The 26,835-nt window shown below is 40.6% G+C and overlaps 1 protein-coding gene across 1 annotated transcript; it reads right to left on the minus strand.

Annotated features, from left to right (window-relative positions):
• Positions 1–2,583: 2,583 nt before the first annotated feature.
• On the minus strand, positions 2,584–25,562 carry RAB43 (RAB43, member RAS oncogene family). Its single transcript, XM_054215885.1, has 3 exons — positions 25,292–25,562; positions 14,784–14,967; positions 2,584–13,873 (listed from the first exon to the last, which is right to left on the minus strand). Exons 1-3 carry the CDS (start codon positions 25,511–25,513, stop codon positions 13,620–13,622), a joined length of 660 nt encoding a protein of 219 aa, XP_054071860.1. The 5' UTR covers positions 25,514–25,562; the 3' UTR covers positions 2,584–13,619.
• Between the last annotated feature and the right edge of the window lie 1,273 nt (positions 25,563–26,835).

The following is a 26,835-nucleotide window of genomic DNA, read 5'->3' on the forward strand; positions in this document are numbered from 1 at the left end:
AATACTGTTAAGGAAAAGGAATAATGTATTTTGTAGTACATCCTATGTTTATGAAATCAGTCTGCTATATTGATACTACTTGTTATGGAATAATCTTTTCAAATTGCAGAACTTTTTAGTAAAATATCATATCCAGGCAGCTTGTCTGAAAGATGTGAGTAATTCACAAGAATCTGTTGCAGTATTTTGTAGTAAGTTACTTCTTTCCATAAACTGCTCAATAATTTATTTTCAGGGACAACTTCTGTTGCCATGTCTTTTGTTCTTCAGCAACACAAATGTGAGTATATGCTGTGATATCATGTAATTGAATCGCATCTAGAAAAATTAAACATATTTCATCAGTAGTAGGAGACAAAACGCAGTCTCTGCAATGTGGTGGGACTGACAGACGGCTGTTTGTATTGAAAAAGACCCTCTGAAGTGAATGTTTTCACTAACCTTGAAAGATATTGTTGCTACTGTCAGTGTCGTATTTAAGCCCGGTATACAATTTTTAGCCCTCTGTTGGAGTTCATTAGGCTTCATCCGGTGGGAATCCAGCTGATGAGCTTGGAGACCACTCTGCAGAGCAAGTGGAGGTGATCAGAAGACACCTTCATCCAACTAGAACAGTCATGCAGCTGTACCCACCCAGGACCGCACACTTTGGCAGAGTTGAGGTGTTTAAGTCCAGGATCTGTTAAATTCAGGAGGAACACAGAAGAATGTACGTGGGGTTTGGGCTGGGCTTGTTGGAGGTGCAAAGATGTCTTCTTTCACACGTGGCCTGGGTTCACTTCTCCACTGCCATCTCTAGTTTTTGTAGGGGATTATTTGCCATTTTGGTGAATTAACCTGTTACTTTGGCAGAAGACAGTGAAATGCTTAAAGTGGAAGACAGTTGTAATTAATCTCCAAATTAATGGCTGGTCTCTGAGAAGGCTTGTCTCCTAAAAAGCTTTGAAAATGTAGTTGTCCAGCCCACCTCGCATGAATGTGAACTGATGTAATAGGTATTTACCGTTGGTTTTCACACAAACAAACTGTTCTTCTAAGCAGCACGCCCTTTTTGAAAGCCTCGCCAGCCTGAGCACAAGTCACAAGCTTTTCTCAAAGGCATTAAGTTCAGAAAAGTCCTGGTGTAATCCATGTCCAGGTGGGAGCTCATTTTCACCCTTGGTAAAGCCCCTGTCCCACAGTGTGACTGCTCCCCCAGCCACCTCCGGAGCTGGAGGTGGGGGACTGGAGACTCCCTTGTCTTAAACACACAAATACGGGGCTTCTCAGTAAGAACTGAATTCATTTGGGAAGCGAAGGGATAGACACCTGCTCTGATGGATACTCGGTGTTTTTTGCTATGGGACTCTCCGGGCTCGATGAGCTCCGGCGGCGCTCCCACTCCGCGGCCGCGGGGGGCGCCCTCCGCCATCTTGTCTTTACCTCAGCCGGGCGGCGCTCGCGGCTGAGGCACGGCGCTGGGCGGGAAAGGGGCGGCGGTGCTGCCACCCTCTCCTGCCTTTCGTCTTTTATTTTCCTTTCTGTTTTTTTTTTCACCCCGTCCCCCCAGTTTGTAGAAGTAGTAAAATGCAAAACCATTGCCCCCACGCGAGTTCTCCAAGGCTCGGGGTATTGCAGCTTCTCCAACTCTGTGGACTGAACTCCAGCTTGGTGAGTGGTAACATGGGCTTGGCAGACCCTCAAAAAGCCAAAATGCTTAAAAAATAGCAGGCGAGAGTGCTCATAATTTTATGTGCCTCTCATTCGCACCCTTTCTTGGTTTCAAACAAGTTCAGAGCACTTTCCAGTCAGTGACTGAGAAACCGTGTCCAGGGGTTTGAGAGATGGGCTCAGTTTGGTGCTCTTGAAAACTCTCCCAGCTGCTGGGAAAGATATGTTCACCCCCCAGTTTTGCTGTAGGTGGTTTCAGATGAATCAGAAATACGCAGTTTTAGTAAGGGCTGTGTTTTATGTGGAGGATTTGTGTGCTTTATAAAACTGGCAATTGTTTGGGCTTTCTTCAGCAAGAAAATAAGCAACTGTGGCATGGAAGTGACACAGTGAGGGTTGTGTCTGTAAAACGTGGAAAGGATGCACAGCTGAAAGGCCCTGGAGCGTTTGGGTTTTGTTCCGTCTGTGGGTGGATGGACTCACAGAGAGATGGGTATTGTACCGTGGCCGTGCTTTCTCAGCTCTGGATTTTCAGAACTTCCATGTCAGCTCTTTGTCAGCTTTTTCCTGTTAAAAAAAAGAAGTGTTTCTAGGTGATGGATGGAAAGTAGGAATACTACCAAAATGATTCACAGAAACATTGTGCTAAGCTTTGCCGTTTCAAATGTACGTTATTTTTGTTCCCAACAGCTAGGATTGAATCTCAGTTGAGTCAATTAATCGTTCAGAGTGCAGCTCCAAGCATAATATCTGCATGTAGTGGCACCAAGACGTCCACCTTTGTAATGATTGAATATAGTTCTGTATGAAGTGCAAATACATTTGAAATTGATGTACATGTATAAATTGCTTTAAATTACACTTAATTGCATAGGCAGGTGAAAAGTATGTGAACTAGCCCAAAGCATTGGTTGACTTAGCTTTGCATATACCCTGTCTCCTGTGTGCTGGTTAAAAGGAAGAATGCTGTGTTGTTATGTCAAGTGCAGTGTAAATATTTTGTCCCCCCACCTACTCTCACTGGGGATTAAAGGAACATAGAAACAGGGACCTGAATAACACAGCACGCAGAAGGCAATTGCTGAAAGAGGTAGATATCTCTTTCCTTCAGTGTCATAGGCAAGAAGCCAGGGTTACAGAAGTGTCTTAAAAACTCAATGGTGTGCTTCTAACTTGAACAGAAATGGGTAATAACATTCTTTATTGTATGGCAACACTGCATATCTGACACAGTTTGTATTAAAATTTTTTGTCTATACAAGGATGAATTCTTGGGTGATGAAATATATCCTGTTTTCAACGTTGACTGAAACAGCCTGTATGTTGAAAGTTTCAGAAAAGAGTCTTTCTGTAGTCACTTCTGTGAATAAAAGAAATCAGTACATGCTCCAAACAGCATAGATGGGTTTACTTTGTGTAATTAAGACCACCTGAGACTCAGCTGGTCTAAATTAGAAGTTCTCCTCCTTGCATTTTGTTGGTCTTGTATGCCAAGCTCAGAATCCAGTATCAGAATCTAAGATCATGCTAAACATGTTTTAGTTTAAGGCTCAGCTGGGTTTGCTGCAGGTTTATTTCTTGACCTCTTTCTGCAGCAGAAGCAGCACCTGTTGTATAGGTAAGAATATTTCTCTGAATAAGAAATGGATTTTCAACAGGTCATGAGCTTCATGCCTTGTTTTATGGAAGTGTACATGTGAATGTGCTTTCTGCTGGTTTAACAGCTAAGTTCCTAACCATAGATGGGGAGAAAAAACATTCAGTGAACTCAGACTATAAAAAAAGAAGGGTATTTTGTTGCAGATGCAAGCTACCTAATGAAAGCCACTTTGCCTCACTAACAAGAAAAGAAAAATGGTTGTGATGTGTGTAGATCTCCTCCTGCATCCAAACTATTCCACATTCCTAGAAAATTCAAGGAAGAAAGAGTTTCTAGAATTGTGACTAAGAAGTCCCTTTAAACTGTTTGTCATGTGCACTAATAATAAAGCCAACTAAACAGTTGTCATGGTTATTTTCCACAATAAGTTCCAGTTACCAAAAGAGACCTGTTAATGATACGTATTTTAATTTGCCACACATGCTTACAAATGATCAGGCAGCAGAGATCAGAGCAGCGTTTTTTTTTTTTTTTTTCAGTGTGGGTTCTTTTTTTTCCCCTACACATAACCTTTTATGACTGGTTTAGCCTGTTCACATTTTCAAGGGTCCGTAAGTGTGTCCTGGGCAGATTCTGGCTTCCCATGTTGCTCCGTTGTCAGTCAGGGTTGTGTTTTCTGCATGTCATAGAGTGCTTTGGAAGATGACCTGGGAAGCAGCTATTAAACTATTAGTTATATCAACACAGGTGTGCGTCCTTTCTGCTCTGGAAATATTGTGAGACCTTATTAGCAGCAAGACAGGCAGGTTCCAAGGTTCATACAAGGTGACATATGACGAGCTCATCATTGGCATATGCTGTGAAAACACAGACTTGCTTTTGGAGGCCATCCATTTTACAGAGATAAGAGAGAACTGTTCTACATGTTATAGTCTAAGACTGTATTATAATAATGGTATTATTTACAGAAATGTAAATAACATAAATTTACATAAATGAAGCCCAGCTTTGTATAAACTGTTACATTTGGTCTCATCACAGCCTTGGAATTCACGACTTGCTTTTTCCTTTGTATTTTTTGGGGTAAGTTAGTTTTTTCCCCACGGAGATTTAGAAACTGTACTATAGATGTGCAGAATACATGTGAAGTACATATATATAAAAAAAAGTCAATACCTACGAAGAGTAGGTGCATGTTAAGCATGACACTTGCATTATTTATCTCTTAACGCTGATTCTCTACAGCACTGTGCACACCAGTGACGTGTATAGTTATATCCAGAATGTTTCAGTAGTAAAGAACATGTCATCATCAGAGAATAACTAATGAATTCAGCTACACCCAGGACTCTAAGGAGCCAGCTTTAGAGCACAGCCATTTCATTGAAAACTACTGATTGCTGTTTTGGTATCTGAGGCTGCTATTGAAATAGTAGACTGAATATAGAACGAAGTAACTCCTGTGGATCAAAATGCAGGTTTTAAAAACCTGCTTAGCTTACCTACTGACGTTAGAATTCAAGAGCCAAGCAAAGAGAAAGGGGTGTTGCTTTGTTTAATTTACAGCAATTAAATAAAATCCAGGATCTAAGTGTTGCCTTGGGAAGGTACAGTTGTAGCTACATTGTTTACACTTAATTGTAAGAACTGAAAAAGTTATTTGCACTTCTCCAACATTGAGGGCTTTGGTTTTCATTCTTCATCTTCTGGCCAGTTACGTTGGACAGCTTACTAATTTAAAAAAATTTAATGTGCAGCCTTTATGTGAGTTATGAGCAGTTGTAGGGTAAGAAGAGAGTTAACTGTTATTTGTTTAATAAGGAGTGCATTAGATCTTATCTTGTGTAAAAGTAGAAGACCATTCAGCACTGTAGAGTAAGATATGTAATTTCTTAAAATTTGATTTTGTTTCTGATAATAAGCCACAGCAGGTATGTGCATAAAAGAACAATAAAATATATTAATTGCCAAATGTTTACTTTAATTAAACCTTTTTAATGATACACAGTACAATGTATCCACTACTTTGCTAAAATTCACAACAAAAAGCAGGTTTCATATGTTTAAAAATATTTTTTGTAATAAATTCATAAATAGATGAAGGTAAAGTATAAAAAATTACTGTAGTATGCAAGCTTGCTCCCTTGTCGTCTCATATTCCAAATGATCTAGTCAGTATTGTGATAAGAAAGTTTAAAAGCAAAGTAGTTACTGATGATTAGAAATGTACAGCCTGCATCTCTGGAAGAAACCTTGAAAAACAGCAACAGATTTGTCCTAGAAAATGCAGAATAATTTTAACACTGTTACCATCCAAACCCTTCGAATAATTTTGGAATGCAGCAAATGAATTCAATATGAATTAGAGATTTTCATTTTCTCCCCAACAGGTGTGTGAGCCAGACTCACTTGAATGCTTTCTGCTCTATGGAGTTGTGGGTTTTGTGGCTGTCAGGTATCAGTGAGCGAGGCACAGAAGAGGGAAAAAACTGGTTGACGGCACCGAGCATATCCGACTATCAAAAATCTTAGCATTTCTCCTTATAGACTTATAAAATAGAAATCTTTAAAAACTGTTACAAATAACTAAATTCACCTTCTGCTCAATATCTGTGTGTATCTACTTTATATCTGGCAAGCAGGACAGTGTCTGATCTAATCCGTTGGCTTCCCCTGGTTTTGAAATGGTCTGTGTAGTAGCACCATTCCAACACTTAACTCTATCTGGTCAATCCCTTATATTACACCACCAAACTGTATTAGCAAAGTTATTATCCTCATCAATATTATCACTTTCTTAAGAAAATGTATATAGCATTTTATTTTGTCACGTATCTTATCACGTATCAAGTACTTTTCACGTTTACAATAATCTACTTTAATATCATTTATAAAGGAAAAAAGGCTTACTAACACACAGCATTGTATTTTTCATGTTCATTCCCTATTTCAGAATAATCAGGATGCTCTGCTTTTCACATGAATGTATATTTTTTTCTGATAACTAATTTCCTTTAGTGCAAAACCAGTTCCATACAAGTTTTGTGCTTTTTTGTAATGGTAACCAGATGCTTTTGAAGACATTGGTAGGCATCTGTCTGCAGCTGTAATGTCTCTGAAAATTCAGCTCTTAACTCGCTTTTTAAAAGTACCTTCAAATTGTCCAGACAAGTTTGCATGCTGTGTTCAAAGGACAATCTTTCAATACAATCTTTCACGTACAACAGTTTAGATAGATACCCAAAATCACTCCACTGCATCTTCATATGAGTCTATATTACTCATGGAATTTATTGCAGAAAAAAGGGGTGTTGATCATCGCATGTTCCACAGTGCAGTGTAATAGGCTGCTACTTAGCGGTTACTGAAAAGACACTGGCTTTTGGAAATACACAGATTGTGTTGGTCAGGTGCGTTAAAAAGACAATTAAATACAGTCTAAATACAGTCTTTTTGTTTAATGTTCTCCTCTGCTTTTATCTTGAGAAGATAATCTTTGTGTCATAAGGTTCTTTATATTGATTGAACAATTAGAAATCATAACTCCTAGGTTGCCACAATTGTGGTCATATGTAAGGTACTTTCTCTAAGCTAAAATTTACAGAAACTTGGATCCTTTCGGCTAGCTGTTACATCTGAGTGGTGTGTACCGAGTGAGTTTATGGGGCAATTAAGGTTTAAACTCCTGCAGAGTAGTCAACGATAAGCTGTATGTTCTAATGAAAGCTTAAAGTAAGTGACTGCTATTCTTACTATTGTAGTCTAGGCTTTAAAATGAAGAGATATACATCTAGGATTTTTTTAATGTTATGTTTATGACTAAAGAAAAGAAAATAGTTCGCTTGTAGTAATTTAGCTGTAATAGCAAATTTTGAATGGGTTAGGTAAGTCTTAGACAGAAGTGGCTTAAAGAGAACCAGCTTTATGAAGCTGCTGTACCTACCTAATACCTTACCCTGACCTACACTACCTACTCAGATGAATGATGGCAAAGCTGGACTTGATTGATTTCAGAGTGCAGTGCATTATATACAGACATTACAGATATTAAAAAACTGTCACAGGAGCAGGAGATTGATAGCTATACACGTGCAAAAACCTGCTGGTTATAGTCTATCTGGTGGCCCTTCAGTGCTTTGTGATAGGAAGATTAATCCTCAGTTTTCTGTTAAATTTGAGGCTGAAAGTAAATAGAAATCACTGTCACCAGTTCAGTTGTATAATTGAATTGTAAATAACTCAATTGAAGTAATCCTGCGAAAGAAACATGCAAAGTAACTTCCTGTATGATAAAGAGAGCCTCAATAATTTTTTATCAATGTATGGTCTTGGATTGTATCTGGTTTTCTAAAGGTTTTCAAATGGTGTCCTGGACGAGAGGCAAACTTTTACCTCATAATGGAAGGAACAGGTTCTAAATACAGCTTTAAGCTGATTTAATAGCTCTCCAAATGTTAAACTGTTCTGTTACCATACACTTAAGTAGTTTAGCAGTCCACTCCTGTTCAGTACAGACAACAGTCAAATTTACATTGTAGAAAAAGTAAACAGGAAAACCGGTTAACTATTTTGTAGTGTATTTTGTGAAGGAAACAATTTTCTTTGAACTGAGTAAGCATTGATTAAACCTACCATATTTAATCAGACTAAATAGAAAATTTTCACTGACTGTTATTCAGGCCTCACTTGACTCATTCTTGTGAAGTTACTCTGTTCACTTGTTTTCCACTGGCTGCTGACTCATATGGAAAGACAAGGCAATTGACGACATGGTCTGTCTTCAGTGACACCTAAAGTTGCGAATATAATACAGGTTGTTGCCTTTATCAGTGTTCAAGTAATAGAAATCCTTCTTAAAAAAAGACATAGAAAAAAAATATCATAACTCTCTTGTACTTCAAAGAATTATTTTTAAAGTGCATTTTAACATTTTTCAGTCATATTAAAACAATGCTATTTAAGATCAGGATAGGAGAGTATGCTGGCTATTTTTATCTAATCTCTGGCAACAATTCCATGGACAGCAAATATACATTTGGATTGGTTTGTTTGTTTGTTTTGAATTTGTAACCCTGCTCTTCTCCAAGTATACTAACGTGAAATGATAAAAATGATACAGAGGGCTGAACTCGAGCTGGAAATCAGGACATCCATCTGGAATAGTGTGGGGTTCTTTTTCTAAAGTATGCAGTGGGGATTGCAATTAAATGCTTTCATCTGAGAGTTTTTGCTGCTTCAAATATATAACCCAGTTCAATAGTTAAAAGAAATCTAACATTATCTGGCCAGTAAAAACTAAGATACCCAGGAGGCTGGTTCTCTAACTGAAATCTCACTGGGATGATCATCACAAAAAGATACTGCAAAAATAAAACTGAGGCAGTATTTCCCCAAATCTATGAATCTCTTCTTATAGCAGGGAAAAGAATTGTCAAATCTGAGAACAGCCCAATTATAAAGGACTCTGCTCTGTGACTCTGATGTCACTATACCTCATATAACTAATAAAACGTAACTATTAATCTACATGGGTTAACAATGTGGTATCTTTTATTGATGAATTTGTAAATCTAGAATGTCTTTTAATTGATGAAATAATCTAGTATGATTTGAGAAAGGATAATTAAGTGGTTAGGGTGATTAGCCTAAATTTTGGGATTAATTTCCTTTCAATTCCACCAAGAACTACACATGTCCTTGGATCTATTGCTCTTTAATTGCCTCATTTTTGTACCACAAGGGTGGGAATACAAGCTACACGGTCATCATCAGCTACTGGGGCAAAGAGAGTCAAGTGAGAACCATCTCTTCGCAAAAGAATACATATTTGCTCTAATTTCCTTGCATTTTCCCTGTTTAGCAGTTGCACACTCTACCCGTAACCTGGTTTGTTTCTGTGAAGTCTCTACAAGAGAATGACTGACAGGGGTTAAACTGAGCACTCTCCAAGGTTGGAAGATACCAAAAGGAGAGTAATTTTATTTTTCAGTTTCACAAAGAATGTATTGTTCTCACTTCATTTTTCTCCAGCACACTGTTTACACAAAAAAATGCAATAGGGTAAACTTCAGTGTTCTGTTAATATATGTATGTTTTGGAAGCAGGATGGGTAAAGATAAACAATTTCTATTAATGAAATAACATATAAATTCATCTTGATTTAAAGAGACTCACATTATAACATTGAGTAAAACAATCCTCTGAAGAGAAACTGATGATGTTATTACCTCCCAGTTCCCTCAGGACTAGCATGAGATGGCAAAAGACACTCAAATAGTCAACTGGCTGGGACTATGAGATTAAATAATGGAGGCATAAATCCTGGTGGGGCAAATCAAGGAAAGGCTTTAATCTTATTTAAGGGTGCTACTATGTGAGCGTATATATAATACAATGTACTATTGCAGTAATGCACATATATTGCATGGGACTCTCAGCTCTATTCTTCAAATAAATATGATCTTCTTTAAAGGCAAAGAAACAAATGAGCAAGAGCTCCACTTTTCATGAAGCTCTTAGAAATCTCTGTGGTATTAGCTGGGCTTCATTTAGTTTCGTAGTTTTTCTCCCCAAAAAGTGACCCGCTTTGCAGTATAGCGAGAGTGATAAAATCATTAGGACTTTTCCTCTGTTCTTAAGTGTTCTCAATTTTTAAAATTTTTTTGGTTTGCAAAGCAAACTTTAGCAAGTTTCTGGGCTGACATTTATTTGGTATTATATTTCACAGAATCACAGAATGGTTTGGGTTGGAAGGGACGTTAAAGATCATCTAGTTCCAACCCCCCTGCCCTGGCAGGGACACCTCCCACTAGACCAGGCTGCTCAAAGCCTCATGATGATGGACTGTATGAATAATTGGAGATAAAATTAGCTTAAATCAAAGCCAATACACAGGATAACAATGTCCACACTCCTGGAAATCACATTCTGCTGATGATTTCGTTTCAGTAGTTGCCTCTGCATTCCACTCCTAAGTGTTACAAGGCAGGGATCAATGTCCCCTTCTGTGTAATATTTTGCACACTTTGGGTACTGACAAAAATAAATGATAAATACTATATGCAAATATATGGTCAGCCAAGGAGATCTGCTTAAAAGCAATTACTGCACTATAGTCTTGTTAACATTTAAGTGCCAGTAAACAGGTTTCTTAGCAAATGTTTATATTGGGAACTCTGATCATGCACTACTGAATAATTCACTTGATGTACATCAGTGCACATTTGTAACTTAAGATTTGAAACTGAGGTTTCTACCCATAAATCTCAGGTTTATTGCCACTCACTCTCTTCACCCAGGTATCCTTTTGGTTTCATTAGGATTAATGGAATTAAACGAACAGGATTGTCTTCCTAATACTTGAATTACATAGCTAAGTGTGTGAATTACAAATTTAATAAAAGTCTTCAGAAGGGGCATGAAAGACTGAAAAGCTCTCTAAGTTATGTTCACTGTTTAGTTTATCTCTGGTCAAGAAGCTATCAGTCTAGTGAGTATTGTGTTATTACTAATAGACAAAAAAAGGGTTTGGTAATTGAAATAGCCTTTTACTACTGACAGCCCAAGTACTGTTAATTCATGTCTGCTACTAACCTGAAAAAATAAACAGGTCTTCGGTCTATTTCTTTGTTCCCTTTTGTTCAGTTAGGTAGGGCATGCAAACTTGAATTACACTGGATTATGTTACAACATAGAAGAGCCAAGAGTTAGAGGATAAAGCTGAGTTAAAGCCATAACTGAAAACACAACGAACAAATCGCTGATGCTGTATTTCATGTTTTCTGACTGGAACAGAACCTGCAGGCAGAGTCTCAATCTTCAAGGCTAGCTTTAGAGATATACAGGGGCAAATTGTAAGGAAAGTATAGCGCTTGGTCTAATTCTACCTGTTTAGTTGCTAAACAAACCTAAAAACTAAGGAAACAGATCAATAATTCCTCATTTCTCCATCTACTGTAAAAACATAATGATTCCCTGACTGCATTGGAAGGAGGATTTATGTTCATTTTGCATCTTTCTCCGGTTTTAAGATGAGTTACTATATAAACTACTGATTTTGATCTGAGTAGTAGCAATACTGTTCTTAAACGTGTGTGAATTTTTATCAGCATGGCTTAAATAATTTGGCACTAATCCTGCAAACGGTGGGAGGCTGAGCTTATCTGAGGGTCCATGTTCAAGCATACAGAACTGCAGGACTGTGACCTACAGATGTAAACTATAATACATCATGACACGAAGTCAAATGCTTGCTAGTATTCTGTATCTTAAGAACCATCTAACTAGGAGGAAAAACAGTCATCAGGACTGCGTTTTAGCTTGGACCGTCTTCATAGTTCCTCCTGAGAGTGGAATACAAGGTTTGCTAATCGCTAACGAATCTAGCGTTTGGACGGTTTTCATTTTCAGTGTCTAGCTACTGCTGGACACTTATTGCCTGTTATCTTTGGCTGTAGGAGAGCTGGGAATGTCCTGGAAAACTATCCAAAAATACTGCTGAGTACTGCAGCTCAACCTGCCCAATAAAGTTGTGAAAACTATACTAATTGAAAAATTTAAGGCCCTTTTCACTCTTACAACTATAAAACTTGAAAACTAACCCCTTAGATTAGAAGCAAACAGGCTACAAAGCATACATAACTCCTCAATTACCTACCTCACAGTTTAAAAAAAAAACCCAGAAAGACCAGAGAATGGTTTAATGTTTTCTGTAGAAAGATGAACAGTATTGAAATTAGGATCCATTAGCCCTTTCTTAAATCTTCCTGATCTTCATAGTACTGGATATGCTGAATGGCTAAAAACTGGTGTAGCCCCAGTGGCAAACCAGTCCAGGTCCTTTTTGATCAAGATTTTCAAAAGGGACAAATGACTTCACTTTAAGTGGGTGCTTTCTGAAAATGAGCTCTTTCAAAGCATCACCATTGCAGAAATCACTTGTCACCTCTGAACACCTTTGCTTTAACTGCAGAGTTAAAAATAATCCTGCTTCTGCTCCCTTTGCAAATCCATCTTTGTAAGTGCTTGAGAGTGTAAATCCAGAGAGGACTGCTGCCATCAGTACTTCAGCTACATCTACAACATGTAATACAGAGCTGAATCTGAAAGACAACTATATGTAGTTGAATTATGAAATCTATTTTACCTAACAATGTAGACTTTTGATCAACAGTGAAAGATTTTTCCTGCTGAATGTTTCCAAGAAATGAAAAGCAAGTGATAGGGAGAGGGCAGCAGTTGAGGACAAAGTTGGGAGGGAATCACTCAAAAAGACGCTGTTTTCAAAAAAAAGATGCAGTTTTCAGCTATTCTGAGGTCTTATTTCCCATTATATGCACAGATTGTATTTAAAGAGATGGTTTAAAAGAAAAAGCAACTAACCAAACCCCAAATTCACTTATGCCACTTAAGCAATAAACACTCTAGTAACATAATGTCAAATGTATGACCAGAATTAACCCTGTATATGACCATTAGGCACATGGTAGGAGATCATGGCTACCAGTCAGTTCAAGGTTTCTCCAGTTCCTGTTTCCAGTGGTGCAGGTCTTGAGTTGTGGAATGAAATTAAGAGACCTGAGGGCAAAACTCAATGATACCCGCATGGAAAAGGGAGCTATCACCGTGCAAACAATAACAAATGAAATGCATCTACCCTCTCCTCAAGGCTGTATTTAAAATAACTACAACTGGTCCAGTCCTGCTTGACACCAAGTCATGTGATATCGCTCAGGCTGATTTTGCTTTTTGTTAAAATGGTAACTTAAAATAATTATGACAGAACCTGAGAGAAGGTTTCCCCACCTGGGCCTGTCCCAATACTAACCAGCAATCCATATGCCCTAGGACAGGTGACTGCTATTTGGTCCTGTAATCAAAATGTTAGGTATTCTGACACTTGAAATACCTTTATCAAAGACACTCATTTTCTGATCATTAGTGGAGTGCTGAGGATTTAAAGAGACACTGTCAAGATTGCCTGTTCCAAAAGTGACCTCCTTTGCCAACAGTCCCTTGCTAAACGCTTCAGAACTTTGGGTGTGCATCAGTCTCCTCCCCAACCATCTGTCTCCCCACCCCACATCACTAGTTCAAATTTGTTTCCTTCACTTTTGTAACTTGTATGAAGGTTACAGAAAAGAAATGGTGGGGACAAATGTGGAGTAGTTTTTCAGAGGGTTTGACTTTTAGGACTACCTCTCAAGAGTCCCTTTTTAAAAATAAGACACCAAAGCAAACAGGATTGTGTCTAACTTCTACAAAATTGCTGGTTTCACAGAAGGAGGAGAATATGGCTACCATGCTACTCAGCATTAGGGTGAAGCACCATCTAAATTCCAGTAAAGTTAGGGATATCACCTAGCTCATATCAGCAACCACACCCCCAGCCTTCTACAACGTCTTTGCTGTCAAGCTTGATGCTGTCAGTATTCTTCTCACTGAACATAGGGCCTCCATGCCTCATCATGAGCTCTGTAGCCATCTTCACAAAAGCCTCCTCCACATTGCTGGAGTCTTTCGCAGAGGTCTCTATGGCACAGATGATATTATCATAGTGTTCAGCCAGACTCTGAGCTTCTTCCAGCTGAACCTCTCGAAGGTCACTTAGGTCAGACTTGTTTCCTGGAAGAAAAAGAAACAACAGAGTAATTTATAATTGCTATTTATGTCAGAGTAAGTATTCAGCAGGAGGTTCTCAGGTTGCCCAGAGAAGCTGCAGAATTTCCATTGTTGGAGATTTTCAGAATTTGACTGAAAAGGCCCTGACCGACGTGACATTGGCCTCACTTTGAGCAGGAGGTTGGACTAGATAATCTCCTGAACCCCTTACAACCTGTATTTATGTATGACTCATAGAGAACAGAAAAAGTCAGTAACTGAAGAGTGGTGGCTTAATAGAAGAAAAATGGTCTAGAAATGAAAGCTAAAACCATTTTGTGAAAACAACAGCAGTCTGCTGGTACCTAGGGAAATCTAGAACAGTACTGCTGTATTAGCGCATCTACAGGCCCCGAGAGCCACATCTGAGTCAGAAACATTGGGGCTGGGAAGCAGAACTTCTAGCGGAGAACTGACAAACCCTAATTGCCCTGAAGTCCTTCTGAAACGCCCCATCTGCTGAAGTACGTGGGTGTTCCAGTTCACCAAAACACGTTGGCTTGATATGATGGAGCTTCTCTGGGCCCTGGAAACCTTATGATCCTTATAATGAGAACAGGTCCACAGCAGCTGTGCCTCAGAACCTGGAAATTCCAGGTGCCGAGTTCTCCATTAAGTAAGACGCAAAGGATTCAAAGCTGGCTTCTGGTACAAAGCTGTCTACTTCTTAACAGAAGTTAATCAAAGCAAAACACTTCTGTTTTGATGAATCAGCACTTTCTAATTAAAAAAAACTATGGAAAATTTCCAATCGTATCGATTACATACATCTTACTTCAACCAAAATAAAACTTCTAACCACCTTATACAATTATTGCAGCTAATTACATTGTACAGTAACCTGTAGCGCTTGGTATTAACATTTTTAACTCACCAATCAGTAATTGTACTATGTTGGAACCGGCATACTTTCTCACATCCTCGATCCAGCGAGGAATGGACAGGAAAGAGCCTCTCTTGCTGATATCATAGGCCAGGATTGCTCCATTGGCGCTGCGGTAATAACTCTGTGTGATAGTTCGGAATCTCTCCTGGCCAGCCGTGTCCCAGATCTGCAACTAAATAAAACAAAGCATACAGTGAGACACTGGCTAGCAAGCTTTCCTGAATCAAAAGATAGGACTTGATTCAATAGCCGTGGTTTAAATCTCCCTTATACCTAATACATTCTGGCATCACATTTTTCTAGTCCTTTGTTCATGATTTAAGGATAATAATGGAGGACCTTTTCACACTTGTCTGCTCAATGTTTATATTTGTATCAATTGAGACACTCTGGGTTCCTCCAGGTAAGCTCTGATGCATCCTTCTGTGGCAGATTACGAAATTATCACTTGTGTGTCCAGCCCTACCCCTTTGTCACCTTTTCCAGTAGAGTTAGCAAAACAAGATGTTAGCGTATAGCCACCTCCAGTTCATCATCTGGTGTGTCACTGAAACTACAGGTTGGTTTTCACTAGCATGTCATCTGTGGTACTGACGTGGTTTTGACAGTTCTGCTACAGGGGCAGTAACAAGCTGAGTAGGATGTGGTAATATCAAAGAGCACTGATGCTGTTTTATAAGGAAATATGACACAATTAAAAGAATATATATAGAATACATAAAACATATACAAGAATGTATAAAAAAAATGCCCGCAATTCTAGGTTTCAATAAAGTCCGTCAAAGTTCTAGTCAGTCTAGTCACCTCTCGTCACCTGTCCTTTCTTAGGTGGTAGAACAGACATTATATCTGGGCAGGAGGAAGAAATGCTTAGCTTACATATTTTTGCCTAAATCCACAGCATCAGAGCTATGAGTTTAGTATCAGGGTTTGCGCTCCCAGTACGAGATGTTCCAGAGGAAGAAGCCAAGTAACTCAAAGTGGACAAACACAATATCTTGCTCCTAAGGAAAATTTCTTTTTAAATTCTCTTGTTCTATAGGTTGTCTAATGTCCTGGAACATGACAGTTTATATTCCAGGAGCTTTTGATCTGTAGTAATTGTGGATGTTCTGATCCTCCATATAAATGTCCAATCCTTTTTGAATCTTTCAAAGCTCTTGGCTTCAATATATAGTGGCAATGAAACCAAAGAATTTACTTTTATAAATTTTATATTTTCTGTCCTTCTGCTGCACTTTGACTTCTCTATCTCTGCATGATAAATGAGAAACCACTGCTTGTCTTTTTTGTGCCGTTCCTTATATTCTGGATCTCCTCTTAACTGAGACAGGACATAATCAAATACTCCTGTTTTTTTTAATCTTCCCATATCGTGGACATGTTATTTATTATTTCCCCTCTTTCTGAAAATCTTTAAAATAAAGAACTGACAACATCTTAACGCCATCTGCCAGTGATATTTTATACCAAATAATATGGAATAATTTTTCCATTTATTTTGCACATTAATATTTTGTTTGTATCTTCTGACTCTGCTGCATGTTTGAGCAGCAACTTTCACTTTGAAAAAGGCTGTGCTGATCATGTAATTTTCCTCTGCTAACCAAGCATTTAGATCCCAAATGTACAGCTTAAAAGGAATCAATTCAATGAAAAAGTACTTCTCAGTCCTGATAAGAGTTTTCTCAGAGAAGGGAAAGGGACTGTAATGCACTCAGAAAACAGGAAACCACACAGCAACAATTATTAATGGAACAGATAATGATTTAGAGCAGTCAACAACTACTAGAAACAAGGAAGTTCACAGCAGGTTTATGTATGGTGATCTCTGTACTCAAGTCTCCCACTGGACCTTTGTGTCTGTTACGTAACTTTAAATCTCAGTACTTGATTAGGTTGAGTGCAAAATAAGGCTAATGATGATTTCCCAATTCTTGGGAGAGGTCTGAGAGATTCTGTGCATACAGAAGAATTATAAACTTTTTAAATTAAAAAAAAAAATTGTTTTAGTTTACACTTTTCACATGGTATAGATAAAAGTGATTTATCTGCAGAGTGACTGAGCAAGCCAGTCTTGGGCCTTGTGCTGTATACTGGATTTTGAAAGCCTCTGTGTAGGTACATTCCATAGAATCACAGAATCATTGAGATTGGGACAGATTTTGGGAGGTGACAAAGCCAACTGCCTGCTCAAAGTGGGGTCAAAACTTAATTCTTCCAGGAAGAATTGCTCCATGATTTTCCTAGAGACCAAAATGAGTCTGACCAGCCTGTAGTTCCCAGGATTTCTTGCCCTTTCTGCAGATAAGTACAATATTTGCCTTTCTTTGGTCTTCCCCAGTTTCCACATCCTTTCAATAGTGATAGAGCAACCTCAAAATGTCACCAGCAAGGTCCCACAGCACACATTTTTTACTGAAGCATTTATGTCTGTGTGTTCACAGGACTGAATGTCCAAAGTTGCTGAAGCCCTGGATGTCCTGCTGGGAACAGCGCAGACCACAGATCTGATCTTCTCAGGAGCTCAAACAGCAGTCTTCCTCCCAGCCCACATCATCCAGGTAAGCTCTTTCCTGTAGGCATTTCAAGTTCATGCTCCTCTACTTGTCTCTTCTCTTTTGTGTAAGGACTCTGAATTGTTTAGCTTTTTACATGACCTTCAGTTTGTTGTGGTTTTGCTTTCCTTGCTGAGACTACAGTATGTATTAGACCCACAAGCAGATGCTTCCTTTGCAAACATATATACCAATCACTTCTAGCAGGAGGAGCCAGGTGAGCGCTCACTCTTTGTTCCAGGGAAAGTCAGTCAAATACAGGCATAGAATCATAGAATCGTAGGGTTGGAAGGGACCTCTGGAGATCATCTAGTCCAACCCCCTGCCAGAGCAGGGTCACCCAGAGCAGGTGGCACAGGAACGCCTCCAGGCGGGTTTGGAATGTCTCCAGAGACGGAGACTCCCCCACCTCTCTGGGCAGCCTGTGCCAGTGCTCTGCCACCCTCAAAGTAAAGAAGTTCCTCCTCATGTTTAGGTGGAACTTCCCATGGTCAAGTTTGTGCCCGTTACCTCTTGTCCTGTTGCTGGGCACCACTGAAAAGAGCCTGGCCCCATCCTCCTGACACCCACCCTTTCAGTATTTATAAGTGTTGATAAGGTCCCCCCTCAGCCATCTTTTTTCCAGACTGAAGAGACCCAAATCCTTCATGATTTAATGACTTGCTTAAACCAAACTAGGACAATACTGCCAAAGACTTGCCATCCCAGCTGTATATCCTTGCCCTCTCCCTGCATTGCAACTAGCAGCTGTTAATCTGATTCACCATGTAGCTTAATTCACTGATGTAACCTGAAAAATAGGGGTTTTCCTTTAGTTTGAAGGGTTAACACTAATTACGCAGCCCCATGGTACTGAAAGCATGCAGACTGCGCAACGAGGAAGGTGCGACAATCCTTTAGAGCAATGACAAAGTTGTCTTGAACCGGTCTTGAATATGGCCCTTCAGTTTAACTTGTTGCTGAAGATGGGTGTGAACCAATCCAATAACCTCACCCGAAGCCAAGTAAGGAGTCCGTGCTCAGTCTCCTCTGGCAGACCTGGCAGAGGTGGTAGCTTCAGCTAATAGGAATCAGGCTGTCTTGCAGCATGCTCAGTGTGCAAAAGCACTTCTGGGGGGCCTAGTAACAAGTTGCTACTTAACAATTTGGAAGCTTTAAAGCCTGTCCTATAACGTTGTTTGGCGTTCTAGTAACTGTATAAGAGCACACACTACAGACACAGAGTATGCAAGTATTATGAACCAGATTACTTAATTTAAAGCAAGATGTATTCCTAAAAGCAAAATATAGCTAATTTGCTTGACAGCATCTTTAGAAAACTCTAAGGAAAATACTTCTGTATAGCATGAATCAGTCTGATATATGATTAAAAAGAAATAATTTAAGTCATTACAAAAATACCAGTTCTGATCCTAAGTAAATGCTGTTTTCTCCAGTAGGTGTACAGAGATATGTTTCAGACAATTCTATTGAAAAAGAAACATGACAACTTTATATAAATACTAATCACAACTACAATTTAAAACCACCATTTTATAGTAAAAATTTTATATAGTCTCTCTGTTAAACTATATTTACAAGTATGTAGTTCTTGACAAGAAATAACTATTGCAAATTCTTTGGGAAAAAATTTAGTCTTAGTATTTCTCATTTAAAAGCCCCTCAATATAAGTTAGATGTTAAAATCAAAATACCGAATGGACTGTACTAGCCACAGGTTACAAAAAAAATATGATCATACACTCTTGTATTCTATAAGTGCATCACATATGCAGTATATGACACTGAGTTCTGAATTACTTATTTCCTTGATTTAAGTGCTTTGGCTTTGTAAATAACGTGATGGAAGTCATGCCTGTCACTTAGTAACCTTTGTAAGTAATTCCTGATTTTGTAATTATTTTGGCAACAATTTTAAGAAAGACAAGAGAGAAGTTGGGATTGCTGGAGAATTGTGTTACGTTCATCTGAGGATACTAAGAAAACACACCAATGAAAAAGAGATTGGTAGCAGGCCTTCAGGGGGACCATCTCTAGTAACAAATGAGGACAGGATACAGAACAGAGAATAAATACCCGTTGTTCAGAAGGAATATGACCGAATACCCTAAGTGAACAAAACAAGGAGCCACCTTTCGTGTGCTGATTGTTTCACTATTGAATGCCCATTTACTTACAAAAGCTGGTTATTTTGATCTGCTTTTAGCTTTGAATTTTTGGACAGCCCTTAGCACTGGCTGGTACTGAATAGCAAAGCGCTAAACCAACTATTAACTCCTTTAAGGCTTTTATGACTCCATATAATCACCATAGAATTGGAGCTTTCCATAAGTACCTTAGAGAAAGTCTTGAACATCTTTTTGTATTTGCTTTTTCATCTTTTCCTGTTGGAAAGGAGTATACAGGGAGTGTATGTCATTCACCCCTAGCAAGGATGCAGGCTGGGGTCTGAGTGGCTGGGGAGCAGCTGTGCTGAAAAGGCCCTGGGAGTCTTTGCAGACAGCAAGCTGAACAGGAGCCAGCAGTGTGTCCTGGCAGCATCCTGAGCTGTATTGACAGGAGTGAAGCCAGTAGATCAAGGGAGGTGATTATTACCCTTTATTCATCACTTACTAGATTCCAACTAAAGTACAGTGTCCAGTTTTGGGCCCCCTGTACAAGACAGACATTGACGAACTGGAGCAAGTACAGTGGAGGGCCATCAAGATGGTCAGGTTATCGGAGTACATACCCTGTGAGAAGAATCTGAGGGAAATGGCCTTATTCAGCATGGGAGAGGGGTTTGAGATGCCCTGTTAAGCTGCTGTCCGGTACCTATGAGTTGGTTATCGAGACGACTGAGCCGAGCTCTTCACAGTGACAGATGATGGGAGGATGAGAGACACCAGAGAAAAATCAAAACAAGGAATGTTTCAACTTGATGTAAGGAGGAAAACAGAAGGTGGTAAAATTTATGGTGGGTCTCCGGAAGATCATTCTGGGATGTACAATTAGGCTTAAAGAAAGCAGATTTTCAACTACAGAAATAGACAAAGTGTTGAAAATGCTGTGTGACAGGTTGACCAAAGAGCATAGTAAATGAGTATTATCAAGTAGTTTGATGTGGATTCTACTTGCATTGATAAACGTATTGTTTATTGAAGCCTAATGCTTAACAAATGGCCTCAAGACATGATAAACAGTTTCTCCCTCCCTTACTTCCTACATAATTTATTAAGTACTTTCCTGATTCTTCTAACGTATCATAGGAGTTCAGGTTTACTTTTGCTTATGAGGCAGCATTAATAATAATTAAGTACGTCCTATAGCCGATACCTTCCTTTACAAAGATCGAAATGTTACTTTTGTGCTATGAATTTTCTTCCATAAAATTTCTTGATAGCAAAATGGTGCGTGCAAAACCTGTGCTAAATGATTCTTAACCAACTGACTGTGTCTAAATCCTGTCATCTCAAATGGCAAACAATGATATACATTTCTGTACACTGGCAAATCACAACACTTGCTCCTAAAAAGACTTACTGAAATAATCTTGCAACTTAATCTATACAGTTTTTGCCAAAAGCAACAAAACTAGCATTGGTACAGCAGCATATTTCAATTTGAAGTGATATTCATACACAGAACAGTTAGGATAAAACGCTCCATTCAATTGTTTCTCTACAAGATTTTCAGAGAATAAGGAATCCCTGTTTGCTGGGAATGCAGCATTCCTGTTTGCTCTAGTGCTATGAGTGCCGAAGTAGTTGACAGAAAAGAGCGCTACACTTTCCTCTGGATATCCAAGAACAATGCTTCCATGTAATAACCGATAGCTTCATTTGTACTTGTTTAGCAAAGTTTCTGAATACACCAGTCAGGAGACAAGACAGTTAACAAGTCATAATTTTATATTACTCGCAATTTGGCCAGGTAATGACGCATTACATTTTGGACCATTCTGAAAGGAATATAGTTACAGCCATGAGGCCTGAATAAAAGCCAAGAATCTTGATATCATATGGGCTGGGAAAGCTTGTAAATTAAAAAGGGCAGTGATACATAAAGAAGTGTTTGTTATAAAAGGAATGTGTTTGTTTTCAAATGTTCTCTCCTGCTGCTTTCTGAAAGATATAGTAAGAGAGAGAAAAAACTATGGCATAATGGAAAAAATATTCAATATATGTAAAACACTAAGAAATGACAGCATAAAGTAGACAGTGAAGATACCCAAGTAATTTATCAGTTCACAGGAGGCAATGTATCAAAAGAAAAGGAATTTTGTTATTACTAACCACAATTCATGGACTTGGACTTAGGAATGTCCTTGCCTATCATTATGTAAAATCTTAGTTCCACCGTTTTATAAATATCTTTTCTTACAGTGACATAACAGTTACAAAACATTTTTGTTCTGTTTGCCAGCTTATTTCTATCACTCAAAGAACAAGCAATTATTTTATCAATAGGACTTTAATCACTATGCATTAAATCAACAACCACAACTTTTGGGAACTACAGTCTACTCTAGGATTTAGCCAGCTAAGGAGGATGTATTTTAGAGAAAGTAGTATGCAACAAGTTAAACAGCATATACTAGAGCATTTTTTAAAAAAATGAAGATAGACTGCAGACATTTCATAAAGATGAAGGGGGGAAATACTGGATATATGCTGGTCAGAATTTGCCTTTGTCATAAAAATCAAGGTGGTCACCACAGGTAGCTTTGACTTCGAAGTTCCATTAGAACCCAGTGTGCTAGATCTGCCAAACCTGTGCCTGGCTCCGTGCCACGCACCCTGCCTTTTAGCACCAACGCCTCCAAAAGCCCATGGCTCACAACAGCCCAGCCCAGAGGCAACTGGCTTGTATAATCCCACTGGACAATACCTCAAATTGCAACTGGAGATCTTAAAGAAATAACAAGAAGAGAAACAGAAGACTGAATGGTGCAGACAAGCTTAGGTATTCTTCCTCTCTGGCAGTGGTAAATCTCTGCAAATCAGGGTTGGCACATATTGGGGAAGCTTATGATACCAGTGCTTTACTACTTTATCTCTGAAGAGAAAGCTTCAGTTATCAGGACTGTCCGCAAATAGCTCCTTTCTCAAGCACTAACGTCTCTTTATGTATGAGGTTTGGTCAGCTTCAGTAGCTGATGAAGCAGTAGCGGATGAAATATAATTTGAGACACTTGGAAGAATACAGCTTTAAGATGCAAGGAAAGCCTTGAATTTAAAAAAAAAAAAAGTTATTTGCAGAACCTTAACCTTTAGTATGCCAACATGTTGCTTTTCTCTTACCCAACAAAAATGCATCAAAAAGACAGTGAGACTTTAAATCCTTGGGCTCCAAATGTTTCAGAAACATTAGGTAACACTAATGACAACATTTGAAGTTTTAAACAGAAAGGGACACAAACACAATCAACCTTACAATGTTTGTTTCAATCTCAAAATAAGTGTTCCATTCATACTCGCTCGGTTGTGTTGTAACACTATCCTCAGCCTGACTAAAATGAAGCTTAGGCCACTGGGGATGCAGAGTAAATAGTGTTTAAAAGCTCCTTGGGTCTTTTTTGTACACACCATTGTTCTGAAGGAACTTTAAAGATGAGCTTATAAAACATCGTAAAAATGGAAACTTTCTCATTCCTGCATCATTTGCTAAAAAGAAAACAAGCCTTGGCATTCCTTATGAACATACTGTCTTGAGTAGCATAAAGCCACAATGAAATCAGAGCAGCACAGAGACTCACCTGGCATGCTTTTGTAAGATTCTTCTTGTCAGGACAAACAAATTTTATTTTAAACATGTCCTGAACATCTCTTGATTTGAGGATTCCCAATCAATTTATCTGAAACTCTTTTAATCAAGTACGTCTCACGTGACTGAGACAGAAACAATGAGAAACACAGAGTATCTCCGGCAGAGCACATGTACGGGCTTGTTTACTAGCGGGTCAGGATACAAGCTGTGCAGATAGCTGAAGTGCCCCTCCTAGAATCACTATAACCCACAGCAAAACCAAATTTATAAAATGTGCAAGATATGCACACCCGACAGTAAGAATTTACTTACCTATTCTACAAGGGAGCTCACAAAAGTATAATAAAATGCCTCCTTGTTTTCCGTTTCCTATCACGTGCTGAACGAACCTACCTAGAATGGATGGACTGCTCTGAAATCTCAATCCAAGAGGAAAAGCCTGACTGGAATTTAAAACTTCCCATACAACCCACACCTTAACAGACCAAACAAAAAAAACTCCAAGCAAATGTTTTCATATTCTAGCTGCATCCCTGACTCAGTAGCTAACAAAACGTCTGTAAGGTAAATAAGCACCAACATCGGATTAATTTGCCTAAAGCAGTGCTTTAATATTCTGGCATAAGTACTGACAATATGAGAAGGCGCACCTCAGAAGTTGGGGTTATTTCCTGGGCTAGTCCTCCCTTACTCCTGAAGTCCGTGGCCGAGACCCCTGGCACCAGGAGCAGACACATTTGTCACTTTCTATGTGCCTGGCATTTAAATGGAGCCAGGTTTCAATCTGAAAGGAGAACCCCCACTTCTAACAGCCAACTTGCTAGAAAGCGCAGAAGAGGTACTAATAGCACAAACAGAAGATTGGAGTTTCCTTTTCAACCACTAACCCCAGCTATGTGTGATAGGGAAACGCATAATACTGACAAGAAAATAAACGCCTTTGCTGAGACCCCTCCTTTCCGAAAAAACGTGAGCCTTCATTTCTTCCCTTTTCTGCAACTTTCTCTGCTTAATATTCTGCTCACCAAAGTTAATTTATAAAAAAAAGACAATAGAGGACTTTGACACCTACTTTGGTCAACACAGACCAAAATTCAATGGCAATTACCATATTTGTGTGTCACCTCTCATCTCAAAAGCTTTCCAGTTTCATGATCTTTCCCAGTCAGTGACTGCATTAAGTTCTCTCTAGTCCCACTTAGATCCGGATAAGTGAGGATAGTTGTACAGCTCTATTCTGGAGGGTGAAGGGATTTACCCCAGCAGCCCCCTACAAACTCCAGGTACTTTGAGCCTTTTTTCCCTGCTGTTTGATCCCATTTCGGTGCTCAGAGGCCCGGTCTGTTGTAGGGAACCTGTGCCACTGAGAATCTGAGGGCAATTCCACCCGGGTCAATGTCCTGTCCTCTTTCTAACCCTAATGACCAGCTGATCTCCTCCAGCATAAGAAAAGCAGAAGTCAAATTTAGGGTTGATTTGTTCTGGTTTGAGAAGAACTATAAAAGTTGTGCTTTCTGAGACACCCTATAAACAAGTGTCTCAGGATAACTTTTAAATACGCCTAATTTAACAGCTGTTCCCCAGGCTTCTCTCAATCTGCCAGTTCTACATCCCTTTCTAGAAACGTGACAGTGCAGCTGAGGTTCCTCCTAGCTCATAAACACACACCGCCAGCAGCCTGAGGACGGGAGGGTGCTGCAGTCACAGCAGAGGGGAGGCACAGCCTGTCCCCAAGCGCGGGTTTGCAACGGGGCTTTTACCGGGCTTCCTGTGGTTGGTGCTAACGAGGAACCAGCCCGTCCCGCAGCTACACCGCTGGTCCTGCCGCAGCCAAGCCCGTTAACAGACGCACTGGGTCCCTCCTGGCCCACCGTGGCTGTTCGGGGAGGCGGCACCGGCAGCCCCTCCTGCGAGCCCGGCAGCAGCGCAGGGCCAAGCCGGTTGCGGGACGGGGGCAGCGGGAGCTGCCCTGAGGCGGGCCACCCCGGGCGGCCGGCACCGCTCGCCACCGGCCGCCGCCTCCTCCGGCAGCCGGGCCGGGGCCCGCCGGCAGTGCCGGGCCAGAGCTCCGCGGCGGCGGGGGGCGGGCCGGGAGATGAGCCGCAGCTCCCCGCCCGCTCCGCCAGCCCCGGAACCGGAGCGGCGGGGTGTCGGACCGCTGCCTCCGCCCCGGGCCGCCGCTCCGCTCACCTTCACTCGCTTGCCCTGGATCTCCAGGCTCTTCATGGTGAAGTCCACGCCGATGGTGCTGCCCTGGCGCTCGGCGAAGGCCCCTGTTTTGAAACGCTGTACCAGGCAGGTCTTGCCCACGCTGGCGTCCCCGATGAGCACCAGCTTGAAGAGGAAGTCGTAGCTCTCCTCCGGGTCGGGGCCGGGCCCCGCCGCCGCCCCCGGCGCTGCCGGACCGGGCATGGCGCTGCCGCCCTCCGGCCTTCCGCCCGCCGCCGCCGAGGGGAGCCGGGCTCTGCGCAGCGCCCACCGCCCCCCGCCGCGCCGGGCCCGCCTCCGCCCGCCCCTCGCTCTCTCCGCCCCGACGGGGGCGGCCGCCTCCGGGGCATGCCCGCCCGCGGCTGGGGCGGCGGCGGGGCTGGGCGCAAACTCGGCTACCGCCTGCGGCGCTGCGCTGGCATCGTCGTTCGCCGGGGGCGGGTCGCGGGGCAGCCGTCCCGCTGCGGCCTCCCGCCGGACCCGGGGACCGCCGGCAGGTGCCACCGTGGGCCAGTGCGAGCGGGGCCAGCTCGGGTCGCGGTCCGACCCACATAAGCCATCGTGTGTGGGCAAACAAGTGCGTTAGTCAACTAGCCTGAGTGGCACTGTGTAATCGCTGCCAGTGTCACAGTCCTGTGCTGAGGGCCTGCACATGCGGGTGTTTGTCCAAACTCCTGCTAGAGTGACATATTTTTGTGATGTATTCTTTCTGATATATTTTACAGTTACTGACACATAGAAATAAACAGGTGCAATTACACCATTAAGTCATCCAGGAAGTGCAGCTGCTTTGCCTCATCGGCTTTTCATTTTTAGGTCTGAGCTGGGGTGTGGTTTGTTTCCAGAGCCACAGTCCAAGGCTCAGGGCTATGGTTTTTCACCCTTGCAAGGTGCTGTGCTGCTCAGACACGTCTTTAAAACTGTTAACATCATGCTGCGTGTCTTAGATACGCATGTGTATATGTGTGATTATATATTGCATCACAAACTGGTTATGTGTATCTCAGCAATCTGGAATTATTTGTGTTTTAACTGCTACCTGAGTTATCTACAAAACAAACTGCTCTTTAATAGGTACTCTCCTTTAGATTATGTGGTGAGTCAAGATACCAGTAAAAATCAGCTTTACTAATAAAATACTTTGATACAGCACATTTTGCTAGTCTGTAACAAAGATTTGCTAAATTCCATCCTCATAGTTTCACATGATAAAATTGTGAAATGAAACTGTTTAATGTCAGAGAGTAAGAATTAAATTTTCCCATAAGTAGTTGTGCAGGAGGAGAATGACCTGATTTATGACTGAGCCAGTGTAGACCAACCAGGCCAGCTTGTATTAAATCGCTCTGAATCAATGGATTTTTGGGTGGCTTCATGATTATTCCTTTTCCAGTCTGGATATATATTTTTGGTGATCCGTGGTAACCTTCCAGCAAGAGCAGAGGTACGATTACTCTGTCAGGCTGGAACAAAGGCTTTCTGTTACTGGTAGCCTGCAACTCTGAATTAAACAGGCCACTGAATTC

This window comes from Rissa tridactyla, chromosome 10 (assembly GCF_028500815.1).
Source record: "Rissa tridactyla isolate bRisTri1 chromosome 10, bRisTri1.patW.cur.20221130, whole genome shotgun sequence".
Classification (NCBI taxonomy): Eukaryota; Metazoa; Chordata; class Aves; order Charadriiformes; family Laridae; genus Rissa; species Rissa tridactyla.

Bases quoted from the DNA above. Each gene is read 5' to 3' on its own strand.
- RAB43 (XM_054215885.1), bottom strand. From the start codon at position 25,513: ATGCCCGGTCCGGCAGCGCCGGGGGCGGCGGCGGGGCCCGGCCCCGAC. The intron at 14,968-25,291 runs GTGAGCGGAGCG...TGTTTTATTTAG, and splicing joins TCCAGGGCAAGCGAGTGAAG to TTGCAGATCTGGGACACGGC. The intron at 13,874-14,783 runs GTGAGTTAAAAA...TTTTTCTTCCAG, and splicing joins CATAGTACAATTACTGATTG to GAAACAAGTCTGACCTAAGT.